This window comes from Argentina silus, assembly GCF_951799395.1.
Source record: "Argentina silus genome assembly, chromosome: 18".
NCBI classification, from domain to species: Eukaryota; Metazoa; Chordata; class Actinopteri; order Argentiniformes; family Argentinidae; genus Argentina; species Argentina silus.
Window position 1 is genome coordinate 13329585 of NC_139672.1, and position 23784 is coordinate 13353368.

At 43.3% G+C, this 23784-nt stretch overlaps 1 protein-coding gene across 1 annotated transcript in view; it reads right to left on the bottom strand.

The window, feature by feature from the left end:
• Window positions 1-5324: 5324 nt before the first annotated feature.
• The window catches only part of egfra (epidermal growth factor receptor a (erythroblastic leukemia viral (v-erb-b) oncogene homolog, avian)), a 40100-nt gene continuing 21640 nt past the window's right edge, over window positions 5325-23784 (bottom strand). Inside the window, exons 3-28 of the mRNA XM_083689876.1 lie at window positions 23154-23340; window positions 22715-22846; window positions 22401-22469; window positions 22030-22148; window positions 20957-21098; window positions 20042-20158; window positions 19632-19758; window positions 18860-18933; window positions 18632-18719; window positions 18325-18524; window positions 17893-18025; window positions 17352-17442; window positions 16449-16606; window positions 15865-15900; window positions 15393-15537; window positions 14519-14641; window positions 13883-13981; window positions 12792-12977; window positions 12181-12336; window positions 11515-11590; window positions 9905-10051; window positions 9582-9679; window positions 9090-9257; window positions 7906-7947; window positions 7375-7468; window positions 5325-7048 (exon numbers count right to left, since the gene is read on the bottom strand). Of these exons, the coding sequence (XP_083546002.1) occupies window positions 6696-7048; window positions 7375-7468; window positions 7906-7947; window positions 9090-9257; window positions 9582-9679; window positions 9905-10051; window positions 11515-11590; window positions 12181-12336; window positions 12792-12977; window positions 13883-13981; window positions 14519-14641; window positions 15393-15537; window positions 15865-15900; window positions 16449-16606; window positions 17352-17442; window positions 17893-18025; window positions 18325-18524; window positions 18632-18719; window positions 18860-18933; window positions 19632-19758; window positions 20042-20158; window positions 20957-21098; window positions 22030-22148; window positions 22401-22469; window positions 22715-22846; window positions 23154-23340 (3360 nt within the window). The 3' untranslated portion in view covers window positions 5325-6695. The remainder of the gene's footprint in view (window positions 7049-7374; window positions 7469-7905; window positions 7948-9089; window positions 9258-9581; window positions 9680-9904; window positions 10052-11514; window positions 11591-12180; window positions 12337-12791; window positions 12978-13882; window positions 13982-14518; window positions 14642-15392; window positions 15538-15864; window positions 15901-16448; window positions 16607-17351; window positions 17443-17892; window positions 18026-18324; window positions 18525-18631; window positions 18720-18859; window positions 18934-19631; window positions 19759-20041; window positions 20159-20956; window positions 21099-22029; window positions 22149-22400; window positions 22470-22714; window positions 22847-23153; window positions 23341-23784) is intronic.

Here is a 23784-nt window from a genome sequence, read left to right on the forward strand (position 1 = left end):
ACTCTAGTTAGAAGACTACAACAGCAGCCAAAGTTCGGCGTTTCCTGTTATTGTTGCTATGCTTGGTCTCTTCTTCTTCTTCGTGACATGAAGGTGAATGGAGAGTCACCGTTTGGCACTCCTGCCCTCCACTGGATTGGGATGATTTATCATTAAATGCCTGTACTTGTCTGAGGGCCAAACAAGGAGGGACCATTGTTTTTGTTTTGTATATATTGTATGTTTTGTATATATATATATAGCAAGCGAGATCACTGACTATGATGATGAATGTTTTGTCTGTTCTTATCCCACTCTCATCTTGTCCATGTGATGTGAGCTTCTTCTTCCAGCTACTTCTATAACACAAACAGTCAGTTTTTTAATACCTGAGAAAACTCCAATACACTGACCATACATTCCTCTGCTGAGTAACAGTCTTTGATCAGAGGAACATACGTATTTAGCTATAGACTCAGACTTCATATAGGCTATATAGGAACATGTTTCTATGTAATACTACTGTATAACACTTTTGTTTCAGTGACATTATTGTGGAATTACTGCCCTTTATTTTAAATATTGAAAACTGAAGTAAAGTGGGTTCTGAGCACATATCCTCACCATTCTATTAAATTACAATTTAATTACAATTTTGACTTTGGAAATGTCACTTTGTGTTGATGCTATTTGAGATTAATATTTAGGAGATTATATGAGATTTTATTATATATGAAATTTGAGGAAAATTAAAGCCTTCCATAGATTTACTGTAGTAGGCTTAACTAAATACCAGTGAATCAATTCCCCTTAAACTGAATGCACACCAGAGATAATCCCACCAGCTTCATCATCAAAACCTGTTTAACTTGCCCCTAAATGGGTCAGATTTTCAGAGGCAATGACTCACCAAAAAGTAAAACTATACCATTGAACATTTACTATACAGTGCTCTGCGTAAGTAATGGGACACTGAAGCATTTTTTCTTCTTTTGGAAGAAATACTCCTGGCCCTATAATCCAAAATGTTGGATTTGAAATCAAACAATTACTATGAGGTTAAAGTAAAGATTCTCAGTGTACTGGGACAATTGATTAACAGGTGTTTCTGGCAAGTCAGGTGTGTTTCTGGTCAATCAGGTGTGTTCCGTCATGTCATTCGTGCAGGCATAAGAGAGCTGTCAATGTCTAGTACTGATTCTAGGCTTTGCATTTGCAAGAGGTGTCAATGAAAGAAGCATCAATGAAAGAGGTGTCAATGAAAGCCATTACTAGGCTGAAAAAACAATGAAGAAAAAAACAAAACAACTGTCCCACAGAAGAGGAACACTCTCCAGGAGGTAGGTGTGAACGTGTCTGAGACTTCCACCCGCAGAACACTACAGAGGCTTTAATGTAAAGTTCAAACCACTAGTTATCCTCAAAACATGGTCAGGTTACAGGAGGAGCAGAGGCGAAAAGGGAATGTTGAAAACATTTTTGCAGCCTTCAAGTAGGACTTAGAGAAACAGCGACGTAAAAAAGCGTTCAGAAACCAAACTAAATTATTTTCATTATTTCACCAGATATGTGATCTGAAGGCTGAAGTAGAGAGGCTGAAGAGTGATGGATGAATGTGATTTATAGAACCCTCTGTTTGTTATTCCTTAAACAAACCTATTGTCTACAACAACAAATCTAATTTCACTGTAATTCTGTGAAATCGCATAACTGTTTTGGCATGTGTAATGTTGTAGAGAGAGGGGAAACCCAGGCCTCAGACTCCCATTTAGGAGGAGAAACAGCAAGGAGGGGCTTCCTCCAAATAGTAAGGGCCTGTTACTCTCTCAAACCTTTACTGAAGCTGTTACATTATACTTATTTTTATTTCATTTATTTTTTTATTTTACATGTCATTACATTCATAACACTTTTTGCATGTGCCCCATTCGAATGTTAGTGTCTAGATAGCTCCATACCCTCAGAAATACAATCAAGAAATACTTTTTTGTTTTTGTTTAATGTGTTGTGTTGCAGTGGGAGGAGAGACCACAGACACAGACCCAGATACATCTGCTGTTCACTACTATCTCTGTTTCATTTGAAGCCCACGTCAAATACAAATGACGTCACTGATTGTCCCCCACGATGAAATAGGGGAGAGGACTATGGATCGATGTCTGTCCGTTCGTATGCTTGGGCCTAAGGGAGGAAAAAGACTGTCAAGTCATGATGATAACAATTACACGGTAGTCATGTCATTGCATGTTATGTAAACTACCTTGTGTGATGGGTAGTACCGTCCGTCAATTAGGATTCTAGCTCTAGGGAAACCTCCCCAGCCAATCCAATTTGTGTAGGTTGTATGAGGTCCGCTGCTAGTCCCTCCTTCAGGCAATCCCCATTAGGAAGGTACATAAACCTTGCATGACACTCATGAGTTGTTCTGCTACCAGGTGAACCCAGAGTACCCAATATGCTATTACCATGCTTTTAAGTTACAATGAATCATGAGGAGTTTATGTTTGGTCCAATACCTCGTTGTTAACTATGCATGTGAACATTTGACATGGTCACGATTATGTTGCGCTGTTTTAACAGAACCTTTATCTAGTGCACAACATCACATGCACATAGGAAGAATGAGAAAAGAGTATCAACAAATTAACCAATTTAATAGGCTGAAAGAATAAAATAAACAAACTGTAGTAAATGAATGGATGTTTAACCATACGTGTGTCAAGGACAACACAGGAGACCGGTGTGCATAGGCTTAACTCAAGAAACTCAAAGAAAATCTTGCTGTCCTTGTCCTTAAATACTATCCCAACAATAGGACATCATGGGAGACATTGATGGGAGAGGCCTGTTGGCCTATACTATATACAAGCAAAGAAATTGATAACAGGCGCAATATCCTCAGGACGTCCACCAGGCATGCTCATTCAACTGTAACTAAGTGTTCTGGGCTGAGAGAGGTGGGCATTCATCACCATTCACAATTTAACCACATTTAAATCACAATTCTAAATGGTAAATGTTGTTACACTTTACATTAAGGTCACATTTCATCAGTTAGAAATGTTGATAACTCATTAATTAATGTTGGTAATTCATTAATAACAGTGTGACATTTCATCAGTTATATCACATTTTATATGGTCAGAGGATTTCTCCACAAATACACAGGATAGAAGAGCACTCACATGATTTAATTATCAATGTGGTCTACTCATTGATATACCCAAACCAGCTCAGAGCACTAACCACACATCAGTGAACACAGAGAAGGGGTAAGCAGTGGATAGATACATCAACAAATAAAATCTGTGAACCTGCCTAATGTTTAAATGAGGAATGTGTTGACAAGGAGATCAGGATTTCAAGGTCCATGGTTCAAAAAACATGGTGACAGCTGTACTGTACTTTGAGAAATCTTCACATTGAATCGGTTTGGTGCCAGCCGAATCATCCCCACAATTCAGAAAATAACTTTACCAACTGTGCAAGTACTGTGCATTTGACTTCACGTCTAAACTAATGAGTAACTATATAACTGTTTGTAGGTGGTTTATAATTGAATAATAAACTGGCTATAAGTGATTTATAACTAATTATAAACCATTTATAAATCCTTTGTAACCCCTTTACAAATGTGACCTTAATGTAAAGTATTATCAATATTATTATTATTATTATTATTATTATTAACATCATAACAGCATCTGTTTAATCAGCCTCAGTTACATAGATGGTTATAGGAATGTTGGTTTTAGAGCTTGACCCCCTTGAGGTATTGGTTGCCTCATTTTCTGAGGTTTTCCACAAGGTTCTTCACTTGAACAACAATGATGTTGTCATGAACTACTTTGTTCAGATGTTTAACTGTAAAATAACCATTGTTTAGATGTTTAACTGTAGAATGACCACTGTTTATGGTGGAGGATGCTGTCTGACTTTCTTGACATTTGGGGATTGATATTTCTTTCTAAAACGGCTTTTATTTAGCGGATAAAAAGGACTGAATTATGCACAATTTGGAGAAAAGCCTTTAGGGAAAACGTGAAGGGCCAATTGCTGCCAACTTTGACAGTGAGTGAAGACAGGATGATCACTTGTTAAACCAGGGTTGCATTCCAATGCTCTACCCTTCCCCTGAAGTGCGCACTTGTCCTCTCACGGATGTAAAAGGGATGGACTGTTGGTGGGGACTCTCTCCAGACATGTTGGCACCAATCCATGCTTTTAAATGCATGAGGGGAAATGCACGAGTCCACATTTCTGGGTGAATGAGGGGAAATGCACGTGTCCACATTTCTGGGTGAAGGGTAGAGAACTGTAACGCATCCTGGTAACGCATCCTGGTAATCATGCCGAGATCATCCCCCTGTCAAAGTTGGCAATTGGCCAGATTGTTTTTACAACTTCACCCACTAATCGTATATGGACCATTTACATGTAAACAGAAATATGAAGGGAATATTTCTTTTTGCATGTAAAAAACGTAATTTAAATATTGTCTTAGTCGGAGTAAGAGCAATGATCTGAGTATTGTGTGCATGTAAACGTTTAATGTGTATCATCAAGGATTTAGAGGAGTCTTCAACTCATATGGCCCTTTGACCGAAACTGGTTTTGCACTGCATTGTTTACGCTTTACTTATCACTGTAATCATGTTTGTATCTGCCTCTGAAATTTCATTAAAGTTGCTTGTCTTTTTCTCAGTGTTAGCGACACAGACTTATTTTGTCATCAAATGTACTGCTGACACAGAGTCCTGAATTCACTAAGAATAAATTGCGAGGGCAAATTGCTTTACTTTTTGCACCTCATCTGCGGACGCTCTCTGCAACGTTTTACCGACTGATTCACAGATGTATGCAAAAAAGTGAGTGCGAAACCACGCCCAAACTAGGCTATTTGCTCTACGAATTAAATAAACGCATGGAAGTGACAAGAGCATGGTTTCAGTTTGATCACAGCTGTGTCACATCAGGAGAATGTCGACTATAGCTGGATTACCAGATGAATAGCAGTGAGATACTGTTGTGTAGCCTACTATCATAAGTTTTGCTTTTTCACCCAGTTAAATTACATCCCCAATTATCTTTTGATCACAGATAACACTAAACATGTTGCAGGCTTTACAGTATCCCAAGCAAGGAATGAAACCCATAGAAACATTAATTTTCCAAAATGATGTGCATGATTACCAAACTGAAGTTAAAGTTAAGAAAATAAAGGCACCCATGTCATAGACTAAATCATTTAGCAATTCTCATCATTCTTGATCCTGCTAAAACTCCTGCTGATGAAAAATACTCTGACAGTGTAAATATCATGAAACAACATACATGAGATATAGTTCAATAAAAAAAAACAGCATTTTATTAATTATCACTTTGAAATCAAATCATTACAATATTCAGAAATAAGTGCATATCTATGTATAAAGTGGCAAGACCATTTTAGATGAGAATGATAGGTTAAATCATAACTGACCATTTGGGTATATCGCAGCATAATCTCACACTTTCCACATGTACCTATGCCAAATCTGCTAAGTAGTTAGTATGTTCCTTTAAAATTAGGAAAAGAGATTCATTTTCAAAGTTCCAACGAGAGCGCAAGACTTTAAAGCTGTGAGCAGATCTCCAGATGTATGTGTGTCAGAACTAAAGACCCTGTACAAATCAATAATAAGCATAGACAAAGAGAAGTGTCCTAATATTGGTGTAATTTCACTGGGGCACCAACAGGGGGCAGTGTCTTTCCCATCTGGCCATTATGACATAGGCCATGGAGTCCTCAGCAAAGCAGAGTCATCGAAAGCAACATTAGCTACCGTTGTTTCCTCGTTAACCCCTCCTTTAGGAAGAGTGCCATCACGTTACAAGTGTTCACAAGACTCCATGGACCACCACCATTAGACTCAGATGGCGCTGTCCTCCTCACTTCTGCCTCCGTTCAGAAACATTAGGATGCATCGTTTAGGGCTTCAAATCCAATATCCACACAAAACAAGGTTGGACATCTAACTGTTGTGCTAACAGTTCTAACCCCCCCTTTCCCTGTGGGAAGCTAAAATACCACAACTCATAACTCAATTGTGCGTACTCACAACTCGATACTCTATTTGTGACATAATATTAGTTCTACATGTACCGCCTATGTGTTGGGTGAGCTGCCATTTGCTGCTTCTCAATTTCTTATAACGGAACGTCTGAACTCCAGGACTGAAAATGGAGGCATTGCACCATTTGTCAGGTTCTAGTGTTTTATCAACGAATACATTCGTATCACAGCATTTTCTGTGCAACATTACGACTCAGCCGTTTCTGATGGGGCCCCGATATCTGAGTGTGTCCATCGCTCTCTATTCAATATAGTCTATTGAATGATGAATGCTACTCTCCACAAGTGAGCAAAGACACCCTTAGAGCCTCACTTCTCCCCAGAGCAAAGCAAATCAACACCTTTTTAAAGTCAGTTTGACATGGAATGAGTTTTTGGAATGAGGAGAGTTCATCACAACTGGCGAACAAAATGGAAAGCTGCACACTCATTTGGCTCCATTGGGCAGGGATAGATACAGATACAATGCAAAAGAACGCAGTTCATGGTACCGCTAGTCCACTAACCCTTCCAAACCAAGACATCCTGCCGTAAGAATAGAGAGAGAATTCCCTAATATGTCCATTTCCCTCCACTGTGGGAGTGGGGAGTCTGCTATGCCTCAGTTTGGGCCCAGGTATTCTGCGTTCTCTGGGGCTATGATGTGTCCGTTGGCGTGGGTCTTGATGGTGGTGGGTGTGAAGTCCTGTTGGTAGTCGGGGTTATCCATACTGTTCTGGGGCTGGTATTTCTGAACAGGGTGGACAGGGCCATTGGAGGAGGGGGAGAGGAGGAGGGAGGGCTGGAGGGCGTTCAGGTACTCAGGCCCGGTCGGCCCGTTCTTAAAGCAGTTGAGGTATTCTGTCTCTGTGTCGTCTGAGGAGATGGTGGGGAGGATGCTGCGAGGGGGGCCCGGGTGCTGGTACACAGGGTTCATCATGTCTGAAACGCCATGGCCATTCTGATTGATGTAGTCTGTGAGAGAGAGGTCACGGTAGTTAGTCACGAGAGGTAGGGAGAATGACTGTGGTCTAACTAGAGAAACTGCTAAAAAATTATAATAACAGCAACAGGACATTGACCAAAGATAACATGTTATTCAGTGTTGCTGATAGCAGTTGAGTTCAGTTTTCTTATCAATAGTAAAGCTGTGGCTGTGGCACAGACAGAGATGCACTACAGTCATTGTCCAGCAGGTGTCCCTAAAATGAAACAAGTGCATAAAAGCCAAAAGCAATGGCAGAGAAACCTGTCAGTAATTTATATCACATTATGGCCACTTGGAGGTCAGGGATACTAACCTGGAGCTGGCTGGAAGGCGTGGTCCAGAAACCTGTCTGTGGGGTCAGGGATGTAGCGCAGAACCATGCTCCCCTCTCTGCCTGGGAAGCCATTCTACAACAAATGAAATCCTGTTAGCCCCAAGACACATTCTGACCATATGATGGTGTCAAATTAGAGAACTATCACTGTGTGGTAGTTATAGTGATAGTGATAGTTAGTTCTGATAGATGCCAGAAGAGTCAATTCAATATATAAAGTCAATTTATAATACCGATTAGCATATTAAATGATTATGACAGACTGCCGTTCAATACATTTTGCACATCACATACTGTATTTTGGCACATTTTGACATGCTGTAGTGAGCTTATTATGTACTCTTATTATTATGCTTAACGTTTACTATCTTATGTATTATGCCACTGTGAAGCCAAAGGAAAATGTCCACATTGTGTGGACAATAACGTTTTTCTATTCTATTCTATTTTATTCTTCAATGTAGTGGACATCTGCGATGGTAACTATAACTTTGGCAATTTTCCTCTTACCCCATTTCGGCTGTTGCACATTCCAATGCTGCTATTAAGACTCTGCAACAAAGACAGAAACGTACGTCAATACTTCCAACAGACGTAAAACACACAAATGTACTAATGACAGTATTGTATACAGTTTAGTTCAAGGCTAGGTCATGTCAACTGGGCAGCCAGTATATAAACAGCTCCGTTAGCCCCAACTCTAACTGCCGCCACAGTGAAAGTGGAATCTCAGTGTACATAGGTTGTGGAGGAAACAACTTATTGAAATTATTTTATTATTTTTATTATTTGAAAAGGTCAAAGCCCTCTAAATGAAGTAAGTCTTTTGAAGACAAGAAATACAGTAAAAGCAACCAAAGTGAATCAAACCTGCAACCAAGAGTGAACAAACCGGCATGGTAATGTAATTACTTTCAACAGACTGAGGAGGAAATTGGAACAAGTGAAATAGGGCAACCATCTGTCCAAAAACTAAAGGACCATACAAGGTTGTACCCTAACACTGGTATTATATAAGCAGGTTCCTCTTTATCCGCAGTCCTATTCTGCCAAAAAACTTTAACAAGTAGTGCGGCCTGCAAAGGTAATCAAACTTGAAAGCTTATGGAGAAACCAGGCTTTCAGTACCCGGCATGGAGCCCAGACAGAAGGTCCCACACTGGACTTACGACGGCCGAGACAGAGACAGATGATTTCTCCTCATCTCAATCGCCATTAATCAAAGGGCACCTGGGAGGAAGCGGGGGTGAGGGGGGAGGAAGAAGACTCCCTCCCTAATGACAGTTCAAACAGGAAGTGGGCGATTGAGGTCAGTCTGGTTCAGGCCAGGTATGACCGCCCACGTAGGTTCAATTCCCTCTGTTTCCTCCACAACCTATGTACACATTGAGATTTCCCAATTTCCCTGCGGCAGCCAGAGTTGGGGCTAACAAAGCTGTTTATATTGGCTGCCCAATTGACTTGACCTAGCCTTGAACTATAATTGATAATAACCCCCCCCCCAACCCATTTCTATTCAGCAACAGGAAAGAGTTGAAGGCACGAAACACTGAGAAAGTTCTTGACTGCTGCTGATGTATTGAATAATTGAAGAGTATTTCTGGTTGTGCAGGTTTTTTCCCTTCATACACCCCAAGGATTTGAAGAGCTAGATTTAAGCAGGTAATTCCCAGGCGTTCCAGGGGATGTGTTACCACAGAGTGCAGGAGCTGTGTGCGGGAGGTACTGGGGCTGCTGAAGAAGCCGTGCTGAGGGACCAGGTACTCGTCTGCGTCCAGCGCGTCCTCCGTGTCCTCGCCGCTGATCAGGCTGCGGTAGAACTTGGTGTCTGTGGGGCTGGGGAGGTGCATCCGGTCGTCACCCTGGGGAAGACCAACACAACTGATGATCAGTAAACCGATTCCTCCTCCACAACAAAGGGACGGTCGATGCTAAGCGGGATCCTTGAGACGACACGACCCTCAACCCGAACCTTAACCCGAACCGTTTTAAATAGCAACTTCAATGGGGTGGCGTCAGAGTTGTGTTGCCCCAAGCATCCCACTTAGCATTTACCATAAAGGGACAGTTTACTAAAATAGTTTGTTCATCAAATCCCTCAGAGCAGGAAATAGGTCATAAGGGCTCCAAACTACTGAGAATTACCCACATTTGCATATGCATACATTCTTGATTTTTGGGGTTACCTGGATGACAAGGTAACGTGGGGGATCCCGCGCCATCTTGGAAAACTCAGCTATCAGCTCCCTGAAACGAGGCCTACTGTCTGCGTCAATCATCCAACCTGGAGAGAGTGGAGTCAGGAAAGACATGAACGTTCAGAGAGTGGTAAAAGATGTTATGATCCATCACCATCCTAGCTTTTTATCAATATACTGTTCCATAAACTACTAAGTGTGTTTATTTCCATGTAAGAGGTTTTGTATGAGTCAGTAGGTATCACACATCATCCTCTTTGACTCACAAAACTGGTACATGACCATAATCCTGTGTATGGTAGATAACTCACATTTGACCATGATCATGTAGACGTCTATGGTACAGATGGGGGGCTGGGGCAGCCTCTCCCCTTTCTCCAGGACCCCTGCTATCTCACTGGCTGGGATACCGTCATAGGGCTTGGTCCCAAAGGTCATCAGCTCCCAAACTGTCACACCTAAACAAGAGGAACAGGTCAACTTTGGCCTGACCTTAGTGATGCTTATTCAGCGAGTGTCTTCTGTTTCCAAACTACTCCCCAACCAAACGCGTCTTATTCCGCAAGTGGATGCGATCCAGTGTGAAAAGAGAGTCCATTTAGTAGTACTAGTAAGAATCTTACAGTACGGTATCCAAAACCGTTCTGTCATTTTACATGATCATGTGAAAAAAGGCTACTGCTGAAATAGAGCGTCTGATCCTCAACGCACGCTGTTTTCATTCCAGGAACGCAGGCGGATATTGACACCATGAAAGTTTAGTTTCTAAGACACAGCAGAATCAACATGGCTGAGTTGGACGTGTCCATGGGAGTGGGAGCTGGCAGGTTGTGCTTGCGTTGTTGGAGCCGTATGAAAGGGGAAAGGAGGGGAGGAGGAGGAAGCCTTGGCAGTCCTGCCAAGACCTGCTGATGTCTTTGCCTTGTCGAGCGGAAGGCATGATCGAACCCCTGGGGATCGGATCTGGAGGCTGGCCCGCTGTGTGTGTGCGTGCATGTGCGCGTACATGTGTGTGTGTGTATGTGTGTGTGTGTGTCAGTGAAGGCTCCTCAGAGGAGGAAGGGAGGAGGAAATCATTGATTTCAGATAAATACAAAATTGAGAAACATTTAAAAAGTGACCCTTTTTAAATAAAACAACTTCATCTAGTACTGTAAGCATAAGCTACAGCTAGCACTGCTAGTGCACAAAGTGTGGTGAGAACAGGTTTGAAGAAACTAATGCTGTTGTGCACTGAAGTCCCCAGGTGAAGGGAAAAGGGGAGAGGAAGAGAGTGTGGACATGAGAAGGACTTATACAAGGAGCTAAGTGATGCTGTATGTGGCTGCTGTGACAGGAAACTGTGTGCAGGTGATCAGACCAGCTAGACGCAGGCAGGTGTGTGCAACGCGGTACTGAATGTGTCATTGTCACCTTGTTGACTCTAACACACTCTACTCCTGTGCACCTGCGTTCATGTGTAGGACAGGTTTTAGCAACCTCAATAATGGGTATAGGATCAGCTAATGTGAGTGTCATGCCCGGGGGGTGGGTATGTAAATAGCCTAAGCCTGTCAATGTTACATTGAGCTGGGTGAATGCAATATAAATGACAGTCATCCAACTGGCTGTAATAGAAATAATCCTTGAACGGCACCAGCCACCACTGGTGTGTGTGTGTGTGTGTGCGTGTGCGTGTGTGTGCGTGTGCGTGTGCGTGTGTGTGTGTGTGTATGTGTGTGTGTTATGCGCTAGGAATACCTGATGCAGAAACAATCTACAACACATCTACACACACACGTTCTGGTACATTCAGGGAGGGTGTAGCACGTCCTTTTAATGTGTGCTATGTGTACCGTATTCATATCCTATTTTAGCGGAATAAAAAAGGTATTAGTGCAAATGTGATTCCTAAGGGTCAGTTTGAGTCCTCCTGACTTACCGTAGCTCCAGACGTCGCTCTGATGTGTGTATGTCCTGTGCAGGATGGACTCTAGTGCCATCCATTTGATGGGTACCTACAGAAAGAGAGAGAGAGAGAGAGCTCTCATCAGCTATGTCTCACTGTACAGGACAAGCCTCAGGTACTTTCTCCTGATGCTCCCTCAGCCTCCACTGACATACTGACAGAAGAAATGCGCTTTATAAATCCGATCTATTATTATTACTGTAGATAATGCATCAACATGTCTTTCAATAACACAGCGCATCACTAATATATGATGAGGGATTAGGGTTTGACATTTTAATAAAACTACAGTATCGAATGAAAATAACGTCCTAAAACCACACGGTGCTCTTCTCTAACATGAAACAGACTAAAGAGTATATTCAGATAAAATGGTGACTTTAATGTTACATCCATTGTGCGTGGACTTGATATTTCTAACTTATAAATATACTTATAAATTATACTATAATGATTTATCCATTGTGTGCTATTGCTTTACAATGCATCCTCTTTGTAAAAAAAACAAACAAATAGGATTAATTGTACAGACACACACACAGACACACACACACATACATACACACACACACAGACACACACACACACCGACACACACACACATACAGACACACACACACAAAAACTATTTGACCGGACCTTTCCTCCATCTGCGCGGTACTCTTTCTCATCTGCATTGAGGAGCTTGGCCAGACCGAAGTCTGTGATCTTGACGTGTTGAGGGGTCTTGACCAGCACGTTCCTCGCCGCTAGGTCACGGTGGACCAGGTGACGCTCCTCCAGGTAGCTCATCCCCTAGGGGGGTCCAAAAAAAAGGTCAAACTGTGCTGAACCGAGGAGGTCAAAGGTCAAATGGTCTGCGGCCAGCCACCGATGCTTTCCAGTGACTCAGTGAATGATAAAGCTTTTAGGCACGACAGTGTGAGTGACAGTTAGGGCCTGGACCAAGCGACCTGATCGTGGAAAACACTTGGCCCAAGTTAGAACATAATGCATTTTTTTCCTGAGATGGTCACATGGTCAGTGTAAAACTCTGGGCCCCACTCGTTCAGAGTGATCATAGCCTGGGCGCATAACTGTCTCAGCACTCAGTTGCAAGACAAAACGTAGTCGACTAAAACAGCAACAAACTGGCACCAAGTGTGTATAATCATACTCTGTCACTGCCAGTGCCTGACAGAGGCTCAGCACAGGAAGAGAACCCATCATTTTGCAGTGAAGGAAACTCCCTAAAAATATCCCTTGTTTACCTTGGCGATCTGCACACACCAGTTGAGCAGGTACTGGGAGCCGATGTGGTCCTTGTTCTCCTTGACGTAGTCCAGCAGGCAGCCGTAGGGCATGAGCTGGGTGACCAGCTGCACCGTGGACGTCAGGCAGATGCCCAGCAGACGACAAACGTGGGGGTGGTCCACACTGGCCATCACATAGGCCTCCTGGAGAACACACACGCACACACGCACACACACACACACACACACACGCACACGCGCACACGCACACGCACACGCACACGCACACGCACACGCACACGCACACACACACACACACACATACAAAGGTGGTCACATTATACAGTACATACATATAACACACATACTGTATATTTCTAAAACATGCCTGCTGATGTGCAGTTAGATCTGCTCTGTGACAGTAGTTTTGACAACTGCAGCGCAGCATAACTTTTCTGGCACCGGAACTGTATATGTACCTTGGAGTAAAACACTACTCCCCCACCAAACCCCCTCAATGAGTTAATCCCATTTCCTACACACCCCCACAGAAGATATCCGAGAGGTCGCTTGCTAGAAACCTGACCCATTTCCCCTTTCAAGCTAAATGTTGTCATTATTTTCAAATAAAAGACCATGTGCGAGGAATTAGAGGAAATGTGACACTTCAATTGTCCAGTGTCATGCAATAATCTTGAGTGGTTACATTACTGAGTGGTGCATTAAGCTTCTCAATCAGGTCAAAATAGTCATTTTACACGTTAAACTGTTGAAAGTGCATACAGTGTGGCTATCCACTAATAGTGATAACTTAGGTTCTTTGGTAAATTAAACATATGAGTGCCCACACTCGGTCAAGTGGTTAGTGCTGCCGGCCACCTAGTGGTGGCACATGGTCCCTACAGGCGGGGGATGGGATCTGCTAGGCTGCCTCTCTCCACTGTCATCCTCTTATCTATGAAATATCACTCCTAGGAGTGAAAATCGGAATGGGATCAATTGCGCCGGACAAATTCTATTCAATCAACCACAGTATCAACTTTTCTGAACCCAATACACTATTTGAACCCGGGTCTGTGTACAGAATGCATGAATTGATGAAGACTCACATCCAAGATCTCCTTGTTGGCTTTTGGTGACGTGGCCTCTCTCAAGACCTTGATGGCCACTGGGATCTTCACGTCCTCTCCCTCCGGAACCCACAGACCCTGCATGAGACGGCAGAGTTTGTCAACAGGCTAGGATGACTACACACACACACACACACACACACACACACACACACACACACACGCACGCACGCACGCACGCACGCACGCACGCACGCACGCACGCACGCACGCACACACGCACGCACGCACGCACACACACACACACACACACACACACACACACACACACACACGCACACACGCACACACACACACTTTCTTAAAGAGTTGTTTTGTTCCAGCGGAGGGAACGAGGGAACGGTCAAATTGTGGGAGTGGATTAAGTGAAGCATGCTGTGGTGAGGTAAAAATGAGGCTGTTAATTGAAAAATGTACAACAGATGTAAATGATGGAGGGAGGGAAGGGTGTTGGTTTATGAGTGTTCTTACGGTGACACACACCCCCTGAGGGCTACTTCACTACAGTTTACTGGAGTTAAACACACTTGGTTTTGGAGAATGAGACGGACAACATCTAGACAGATGTGTGTTTGTGCACCTTGTAGACCTCTAGATAGATGTGTGTGTAGGTACCTTGTAGACGGTGCCGAAGGCTCCTGATCCCAGCACCTTGATCTTCTTAAACTCTGTCTCCTTCAGGATCCTGAGCAGGGCCTGGTTAGGAGACTCTCCACTCGGGGTCAGCGGCTCCACCAGCTGTGGAGACCAACACCTTCCTCCATGATACAGTCTCTCAGAATCCCATCATCATTATCACATACATATCCATATGAAACATACAAATACACACATCAACTGAACAGCATATTCCTATATAATAGGGCTGCCAGTCTTGTTTGCTTGGCCACAACCAGAGAAGAAAGAAAGAGAAAGAGAGTGAGGACAAAATACATGGGCTCCAATAGAGATTTTCCTAAAAAACGGAACTAAACTGGACGGAGCGATGGGAGAATGTGCTTGCAATTTCATTGGATGTTACATTCCAATCACCCTCCGTCCACATGCCCATATAATGGTTTCTTGCTGTTGTGTGTGTCATCTTTTCCAACCAGGTAGGATTATTTTACAGAGAGTTGTTGCCTATTCTAGCTTGCAACATTGAAGAAAATGGAAGAAAACCTGAAGGAAAAACTGGATTCTGTTCAAGCACGGTATTTGATTGGTTTAACGTGTTGCGAGGCGTCACGAATTTCAATGGGGTATCCACCCCATAAATAAATACATATAAATTCAAATATTTAATATTTAAATATGTTTTTAGGGCATTTCTGCTTTATGGGGATAGAGACAGTAGAGATTGACAGGAAGGATGGGAGAAGGGATAACATGCAAGATAGGCCGAGGGTCAGAATCGAACCAGGAACCTTGCGTTTATGTGGTAAGCGCATTAGTGTGCTACGCCACTAAGCACCCCATAATTATTTTGTTTATTTGGAATGATTCCCACCTCTCTCTCCTGGAGGAGTCTGCGCATGGTCCTCTTCCTCTTGATGTGGCGTCTGCGCAGCAGCACGAAGACAGACAGGCCTGCGATCAGGGCAGCCAGCATCCCGCCCACCACCCCCGCCGCGATCATGGACAAGCCCCCGGGCCTGGAGGACACATGGGAATCAACCAATCAACGCAGAGAAAATAATGCCTAACATCACCTATCAGAGCCTGTCAGGACAGGGGTCATATCAGGGATAAATACGGACAGGGTGGATGGTTACAGAATTCTTAAATGTTGTTATCTTGTACATTTTGTTTAGTATATATTGTATATTTTTTAGTATTGTACATTTTACATTGGTTGGCATTCTGCGGACAGCAAAGCAAGAATTTCATTGTACAGGGAAACATGTTTTCTACTGTGCATATGATAATAAACACTTTGAATCTTGAATATTCATGGTTCATGATAAGAGTCATTGGCTCACCCTTTGTGGCAGCCTTTCAAACCAGGACCGGTGCATCTGTAAACAAATAAACAACACTTGTATCATTTTCGGCTAAAACTCTTGAGGAACATCTCTCTATCTTCAACTGGATTTATGTCGATGTATTTGGAAGTTCCCTGTGCGATCTCTATGAACGACAGGACATTCACGCTTTCTGCACTCCCAAGTGAGGCATGTACCTACCCTGCCTACTGGATCAGGCATACATCGGGTATTAGTGTTTCTAGAGGGGTAGGAGTGTTTCTAGAGGGGTAGGGGTGTTTCTAGAGGGGTAGGAGTGTTTCTAGAGGGGTAGGGGTGTTTCTAGAGGGGTAGGGGTGTTTCTAGAGGGGTAGGAGTAGTTGTTGAACGCTTGAGGTGCGGTTGATTTAGCTTGTTTAGCGCATTTGGTGGGAGGAGTTTGCACTTTTGAGATGATTCGAGTGGTTCTATTGCACCAGACAAGCTGAAGCGAACACACACACACCTCAAGTACCCCACTATGGTCTGTTGGTGATACTCTGTCTGGTGCTGAAGGACCCTTACCCCTGGGTGTACTGTGTATGTCTGGCGGTGACCCTTACCCCTGGGTGCAGTTCTTGTGGCACAGCTGGCACACTTTCATTTTATCTGCGTATTTCCAGACTAGTGTTCCGCCCTCCGAGGGCATGCCCAACGGGCACTGGGACACACAGTTTTTGCCATCTTTGAAGTTTGCACACTGGATACAGCCATTAGGACCCTGAACGGGAGGAGAACCAGACCATTCATTCAATGTGTTCATTAAGGGACTCACTGTGAGCACAAAGAAAAGAAATGGAAGATTGCAGCTTTAAGGGGACACACATTCGGGGCCGTGGCATGTCGAAAGCAGCTATCAGTCATTTCCGCATGCAGGGTCACCAACAAAATGTAAACAATGTGGAAAATGCATTTCAACATGCAAATAGCACTAGATTTCTACGACCTATCCGTTGTGCTCAATGAATAAAATTCCATGAGAGCAGCATTATTTCTTCAAAACATGATTTCAAGTTATACAGTACGTTATTTGTTTATAAAATCTCCCATGTCAACAAAAACTTAAACAATATTGTAAAAAGTCCTTATTGCATTGGTTATGATGGGGTACAACACAATGTTTGTTTTACTCTCATAAAGTCACATTAATCATAATAAAGGAGTACATTGCATTTTTTGAAATGACTAAAAAACTGATAGCTACTATGAGAGACAGATACATGTCCTGCTTCTCACAGAAACATGATCACTCATTTAGTGCCGAGGGTGAATAAAGTCGCCCAGATTGTCAACATCCTAGAGCGCCAAGGGTGACTTTATTCATATTCACCAGAAAATGATGACGCTTTATTTTGTAGGCAATCAAAGTATTGACGCTAGGTAAATACCACATGAAACACCTGGCACTCTAGATGGTGAGTGTTCCGGAATTCTTAGTCAGTGAGTGAGTCAAAACGGAGACATACCGGCCCAGAGCAGGTCTGGGTTCCGTTGAGGGGCTGGCACTCCGGGTCACACTCCATGCAGGTCTTGTTCACCCTGCACTCCCGTGGGTCCCTGGAAAAAAACATGACAAAAGTTGTCCATGACCATATTTTTGACGTGTTTCATTTCAGATTCACATTGGCAGTAAAATGCTTAATCCTGCTTCTTGTAGCTGTGGTTAAATTGTAAGCAATGGTGACATTCAATGTTTGACAGAAAACTCCCAAAGTTAAACAGCGGCAGATGAGTAAGGGATCCACTCGAGCCAAGATGTCTGTATGTCTGTATAATTCCAAAACGTTACTGTTCTTTTCCTGGTCCTACTGTAAGTTGATGACATATAATGCTTATTCCTGATGTCAAGTGTTATGTCTGTTCATTTTAACTGATATTACTGTACATACGTATATTACTGTACTACATACTGTAGCTAAACACAAACATACTTAGCTAAACACAAACAAACAGATAAAGCAACCAGCTCTGACATCACTAGAGCAGTGACTGTGGTCGGTCCCTCACCCCTCCAGGACGTGGCAGGAGGCCACACAGCTCCCTCCGCGGCTGAAGTCCTTACAGTGGAAGCACATGGTGGGACCTGGCCCCCAGCAGCCGTCCTTGGTGCACATCCTGTTACAGGTGTTGTTCTGTAGGGCTGAACGTCACAAACACAAGGACATGGATACATATCGTACACAAAATCTATTTGATACAGCGACCACAATCAATGTTCCTTCTACTCAGATACCCAATAATGATTATACGGATAATCAATCCGTATTTTCCAAATAGTGTTTTCCACAAAATGCCAAGCCTAACAGGTAAGGAGGAACTCCCGTGTAGGAGGAAACCATGTCAAGGTCAGACAACTGATCAGATTGGCAAGACCTTCTCTGTGACCTGACTCAGCGTAACCTTTGTTTTTGTAAACACAGTTGTGGGTAAATCATTTACCACACGAGGCAGCATCAGCGTTCTTATCAAAGCGGATGGTCTGTCTCTCCAGTCTGAAGAGCTGTTTCCAGTGGCGTTTCTTGGTGTAGCACAGGTTTGGGTTGTTGGTGATGACCACGTCCCCGTCACTTATCTCCCTCAGAGAGCGCAGGCCCAGGTGCTCGATGTTGACCTGGGTGATGGCCAAGCTGAAGGAGCCGCTGAGAGAGGGACAGCCAGAGTGTGTGAGAGAGATATGCTGCATTCCAAATCCTAGCCTCTAGCCTGTTGTAGTAGAGATTTAGACCGGACGTGGAAGTGAGCTCACCGTTTGGTCCGTCCCCGGATGATCTCCAGGTTCTCAAAGGGACTCAGGGAGGTCATGTTCTCTGGCCAAGTCTGAATCAGCAAGAATCCTAAAAGATTACACCACGTGGGAAATACAAAAAAAATATAAAAAGTTAATGAAAGGATTATGACGGGTAGCTCTTTTGTTCTACTAAACTTAGTCATAAGAGACTTTTTTCTTGATTATTTCACAGAGGTCTTATCTTACCAGTAATTTCTTTAACCGTCTTGAAAACATCTAGCTTGGAGTGTTCCAACCTTGGCGCATTGGTATAATGGTCCCTACAAATAACAAGAAAAACTGTGAAATGATGGTGTCATCTTCGCAAAATGAACATTGGATCAGTAAAAAAAAGTAACAAGAATGTAATTATGTATACAAATATGTAATACATTATTACTTATTTTTGATAAATAAAACCAAAAACATAAACTTGATGTCCTTAAAGAGACGGTTCACTAAATTCTGGGCCCTTCTGTTAACAGGGCTTCAGACATGGACTTACCCCACTTTATTTTAGGTCTGAAAACATCTGGCAAACTTTTATTTTGGCGTGGACTGTCCCTTTAATGCACCCCTCACCCCTATCATCCCCCTAGTCTCAGTAAGTGAGGACAGATCCTGTCGACCAATAGAGAGGAGTGGAGGAGGTACTTGAAACGGACGGGGGGGGTTTCAAGCGGCATTAAGATAAAAAAAAAAAAAAAAAAGCATAAAAAGCGGAATTACTGTATGACATTGAACATTTTTTCAGGTACCCCTATGCTTTAATTTCGTGTAATGTGTGGCAAATCGGAATGTAAACTAGAGGGCGCCGGTGAAAAGGGCGGGGCCATCGCGAGCGGCGCTGCAGCAAAAACGTCTTGAAAGGTGTGGTCTTGGTGACAACTTCCGACAGCACTTTTTCTATCCTGTGCTTACGGAATCTTAATGAAGAGATGAGATTCTGGGATCCGAGATGATCGCGTCCCTGACTTACCCATGGATACTTGTGTGGAGAATAATGATGTTCCCGTTGATTTTAGTGCAGTTTTTGAAGGAGTCAATGTTGGTGGCATTGACTGACAGGATGTTGGTAAGTTTTCCCATTCCAAGTCCATTGCAAACTGTAAACAACCAGGAAGACATTTAAATCGATGATGCTGTTACTGGTTGAAAAACCGTGAGCCAAATAAACAGACCGTTTTACAACAGGGAATTGCTGCAGTGCTGCAGGATTCTATTTAAGCACAGTCAATTCAGGAAGTGATTTTTTCGATTCTTTTCCTGTATTGACTGACCCAACCCACCAGTTCCACATTACAGTGAACCACATGAACTCGGTGTGAGTGCTTTCAGGATGTACAGTGGTAGTGCGGTAGTGAGCGTTGGGGGACTGGTGACCTCTACCTTTGGGGCACAGTCCTTCACACTTCTTGCACTTCCTGACCCCTCCCTCGTCAACCTCGTAGGTGTCAGTGCTGCACGTCCGGACGCACGCCCCGTGGTCTGTCACCACGTAGTTATCTGGGAGGAACAATCAAATATGGATCGCTTAATCTCCATGAATCGTGTGTACCTGGGATCACGTCATGTCAAGTGAAAAAAGCATTAGAATTGATCAAATCTATTTTTTTTTTACATGTAGAAATCTATTTACCCTTGTTTTGAAATGCTTTGTGTGCTGTACAGTTCAGTCCAGTTTATGTGCTATGATATACCCATTGATTCTTGAGGAATACTACTAAAAGATGCCTCATGAGCTTAATACAACTGTCTTACCCCATGATAACACAAAATATAAGGCTGTTTTAACTCCCATGTTGACGTCAGACTGTCAGTTCTTGCACCCAGAGTTCTGTCTATGAATTTGAGAGCAGTAACATTTCTCCAAACCCATCCCTCAGCTTTATGTGCCAGGGCTGACATTTTGTTGTTTTTCGAATTACAGATTGTGGCTTTAAAGAACTGCATAGCGAGAATGCAGGAGCCCGCCGCTGCACCCAGCACGCCCTGAAACTCAATCATTTTCTTTCCTTGTGTATGCAGTTTATGATTAAACTCAGACAGACGTTGGCACTCAATGACTAGAATCCTGCACTTGCGACACGGCCCACTTATTCAGCCTACAAGACTGTGAATTTATGTTTTATATTGCCTGTGGAAGCCCCCCTTGTGTACATGGAATCCAAAGGCCTTGTTTTGTTTATTATGGCCCCGAGATGCAAACCAAATCCTGTACTGACATGGTAAACGTTTTGGTCGTGTTGTCAGAAAAAAACATTAGCCTTGACATCCAAATCCTTCGGGGGACGTGGTTCTTACGTGGGCAGCTCTTGACGCAGGTGGCCCCAAAGTTGTACTTCCCGTGCGGGTTGCTGACCAGCTGGTGCATGTTAGGGTCGTACAGAAAGAGGGGAGGACAAGTGTCTTTACACGTTCCGTCATCCTGGAAGGCCCGGCAAGCCTGTCGCACAAACACACATCCAGGACACTTAGACGATAACAGAGCAGTAGGCTAGATGATAACAAGAGCCATGCACACACATAAGAGCCCTGTGCTAATGATAACAGTGCATTCCTATGGCTTTCACTCTATAAACCTCCTAGTTTGGAGCAAGGCTTGTCTCTCAAAGGACTGTTGACTGTTTGAACAGTGATAAAAATGGCTTACTGGGAGCAAGATCAACACAATGTAGTTTCAAATACTTTTCCTTCAGCGCTAAATGGGAGGGGGGTTTGCACTTTTGGGACATTGGTTCCATTGTAGCAGGGAAACTCAATCGAGCTCAGCTAAATATTTGAAATGATGGTCTGTCAATGCTTGGTCAACACAGATTAACAGTCAGATGAAGACATTTTCTTTACCACAACCACAAGCACTTTATGAATCACATGGCCATCTCTCTGTTTACCTCCTTGTCCACTATGTGATGAAGTATGTCAGACACCCCTGAACACTCCTACACTCCTACAGGCATTTGATTCCCAAAATTCCCGAAATGCAACTGTGTTTGTTTCCTAAAACTCACGCCTAAGGGATAAATCTTGTATTAAAAGGACACTTTACCCATTTTTAACACCACATTCATTATATACAGCACCATACCAGTGTCTACATATGTGAAAACAGTGGTTTTCTACATTCTGCAGTCAAAGAGATAATGGGTAAAAAAAATCACAGCCAGTTGGATTGTTTGTGGCTGTAGTTTTGAAAATCAATGAATTCAAAGAACGCAGAACGTATGTCGACACTGTGCCAAACACACACACACACACACACACACACACACACACACACACACACACACACACACACACACACACACAAACACGCACTCAAGCACACACACACTGTTTATGACCTATGTCCCCTGTGTGAAGGTTGTGTCTCTCACCAGACAGTCAGTGGGCCGGGGGCCGGTGCAGCCAGCAGCACAGTGCTCGTTGCAGCAGTCGATGGGCGAGGGTCCCTGACACCTCTTGGAGCACTGCTGGGCACAGTTCAGCTTCGTCACTACAGGAGGGAGTCAGGATCAGTACTGAGCACATGCCAGTTCCACTACAACTAAGCCTCTTTTGGTCTAGAACCTTTTTTAACAGTGTCCAAAAAGTATTTTTAGCAGTTAAAAAGTTATACTTCACAAAAGCTAATTTAAACAAAGGTGACCTTGCATTTCTGCATTCATTTACATTAGCAGACATGTCTACTTCCCTTTTAGATGGTATAGAGGGCTGTATTTGTAGCTTACATGGTTTCAAGACTTACATGTCTGGCAATTTTCGGGGCCAGGCGCCCAACATGAACCGTTGAAGCACCCAGGGTCACATCTTTTACCTATATGTCAAACAACCCAAACAGAATTTCAAATAATATTTAGCATATTAAGGAACGTCCAAACAATAACCTAAAACAGAGCACCAAAAAAGAGTTCTTCATTTGTCCCTGTAGGGGTTTTGGGTTCCATGTTGAATCCTTTTGGGGGGAAAAAACTAGGTGCAGCAGCCTCTTTCTGATATCTAACTACAGGATCATACCTGGCCTCAACGGTCATTTCATTTGCTGTAAAATGAGATACTTACAGAGTGGGTAGGTGCTGGGCTGGGGAAATTCCATGTTGGGTTTGCTGTCACTGTCCACAATGTCAAACCACTGGATCGTTTCAACATTACACAGTTGGTTGCCAGAGAACTTTACACCCCCTTTGAGTATTTCTAAAAAAAAAAAGGGAGAAATATGTTCCCTTTCAGGTGGTAGATAACTTTCAACGTGAATAAACAGATATGATCAAAATCTAGGGTTTCAAGGAAATATGTTTTAGATGTTGCTCATATGACAAATAATTGAGTTTTTTCTTGTTACCACGTGACCTAATCTCCTGGCCCTAGTAGTCATGTGAGATGAACGATACGCATGGCCCAAGGTTTATCCTGGTCAGTAAAATGTCCAGGACCTATTTGAGAAGACCCATAGGGACAGCTAGGCGGCCTAGCAGGAGGCTGAGTGAACCCGGGGACTGACCTGTCAGGCTAGTCAACGGCAGCTCCCTGGTGCCCATACCCAAGGACTTGTTATAGTTCAACAGTACAGCCAGGGCAAAGCCACTGTCGTAGAGAGAGTGGCCTCGGATGATGCGGAGGTTGTCCAGGGGAATCTTGGCCGCAGTGTTGAGAGCTATGAGAACGTAGCCACCTACCTCCTGAATGGACTGTGGAGAAACAGGAAGAGGAGAAAGAGGTGAAACATGTCTCCCCGACAGGGCTAACTGGGAGGGTCTTTGCCAGTGCACAGTGCTCTGAAATGTATTTTGCTTTTGTTTTTATCTGTGTGTATGTTATGTCTCCTACTGAATTGTATGTCTACTACTTCATATCACCACAAGGGGCAGAAAAGCTATGGATTAAGCCTTGAAGTTTCATCTTTACATTATGCATTGAGTAAAAACACTGATTAGCTCCTAAACACAGTATAGACATGGAAGACATTCACCCCCATGTTTACCAACTGCTGCCTACTCCCCTCTCTATTCGCTAGTTTAGATGACGTTTAACATTTCGCTACACTACTAACCCATTGTACCTGCATGGTCAGCAGTAAGAGCTGGACCTCAGACTATTTTCACCAAAACGTCTAGGTAGAGGTGAGCGTACAA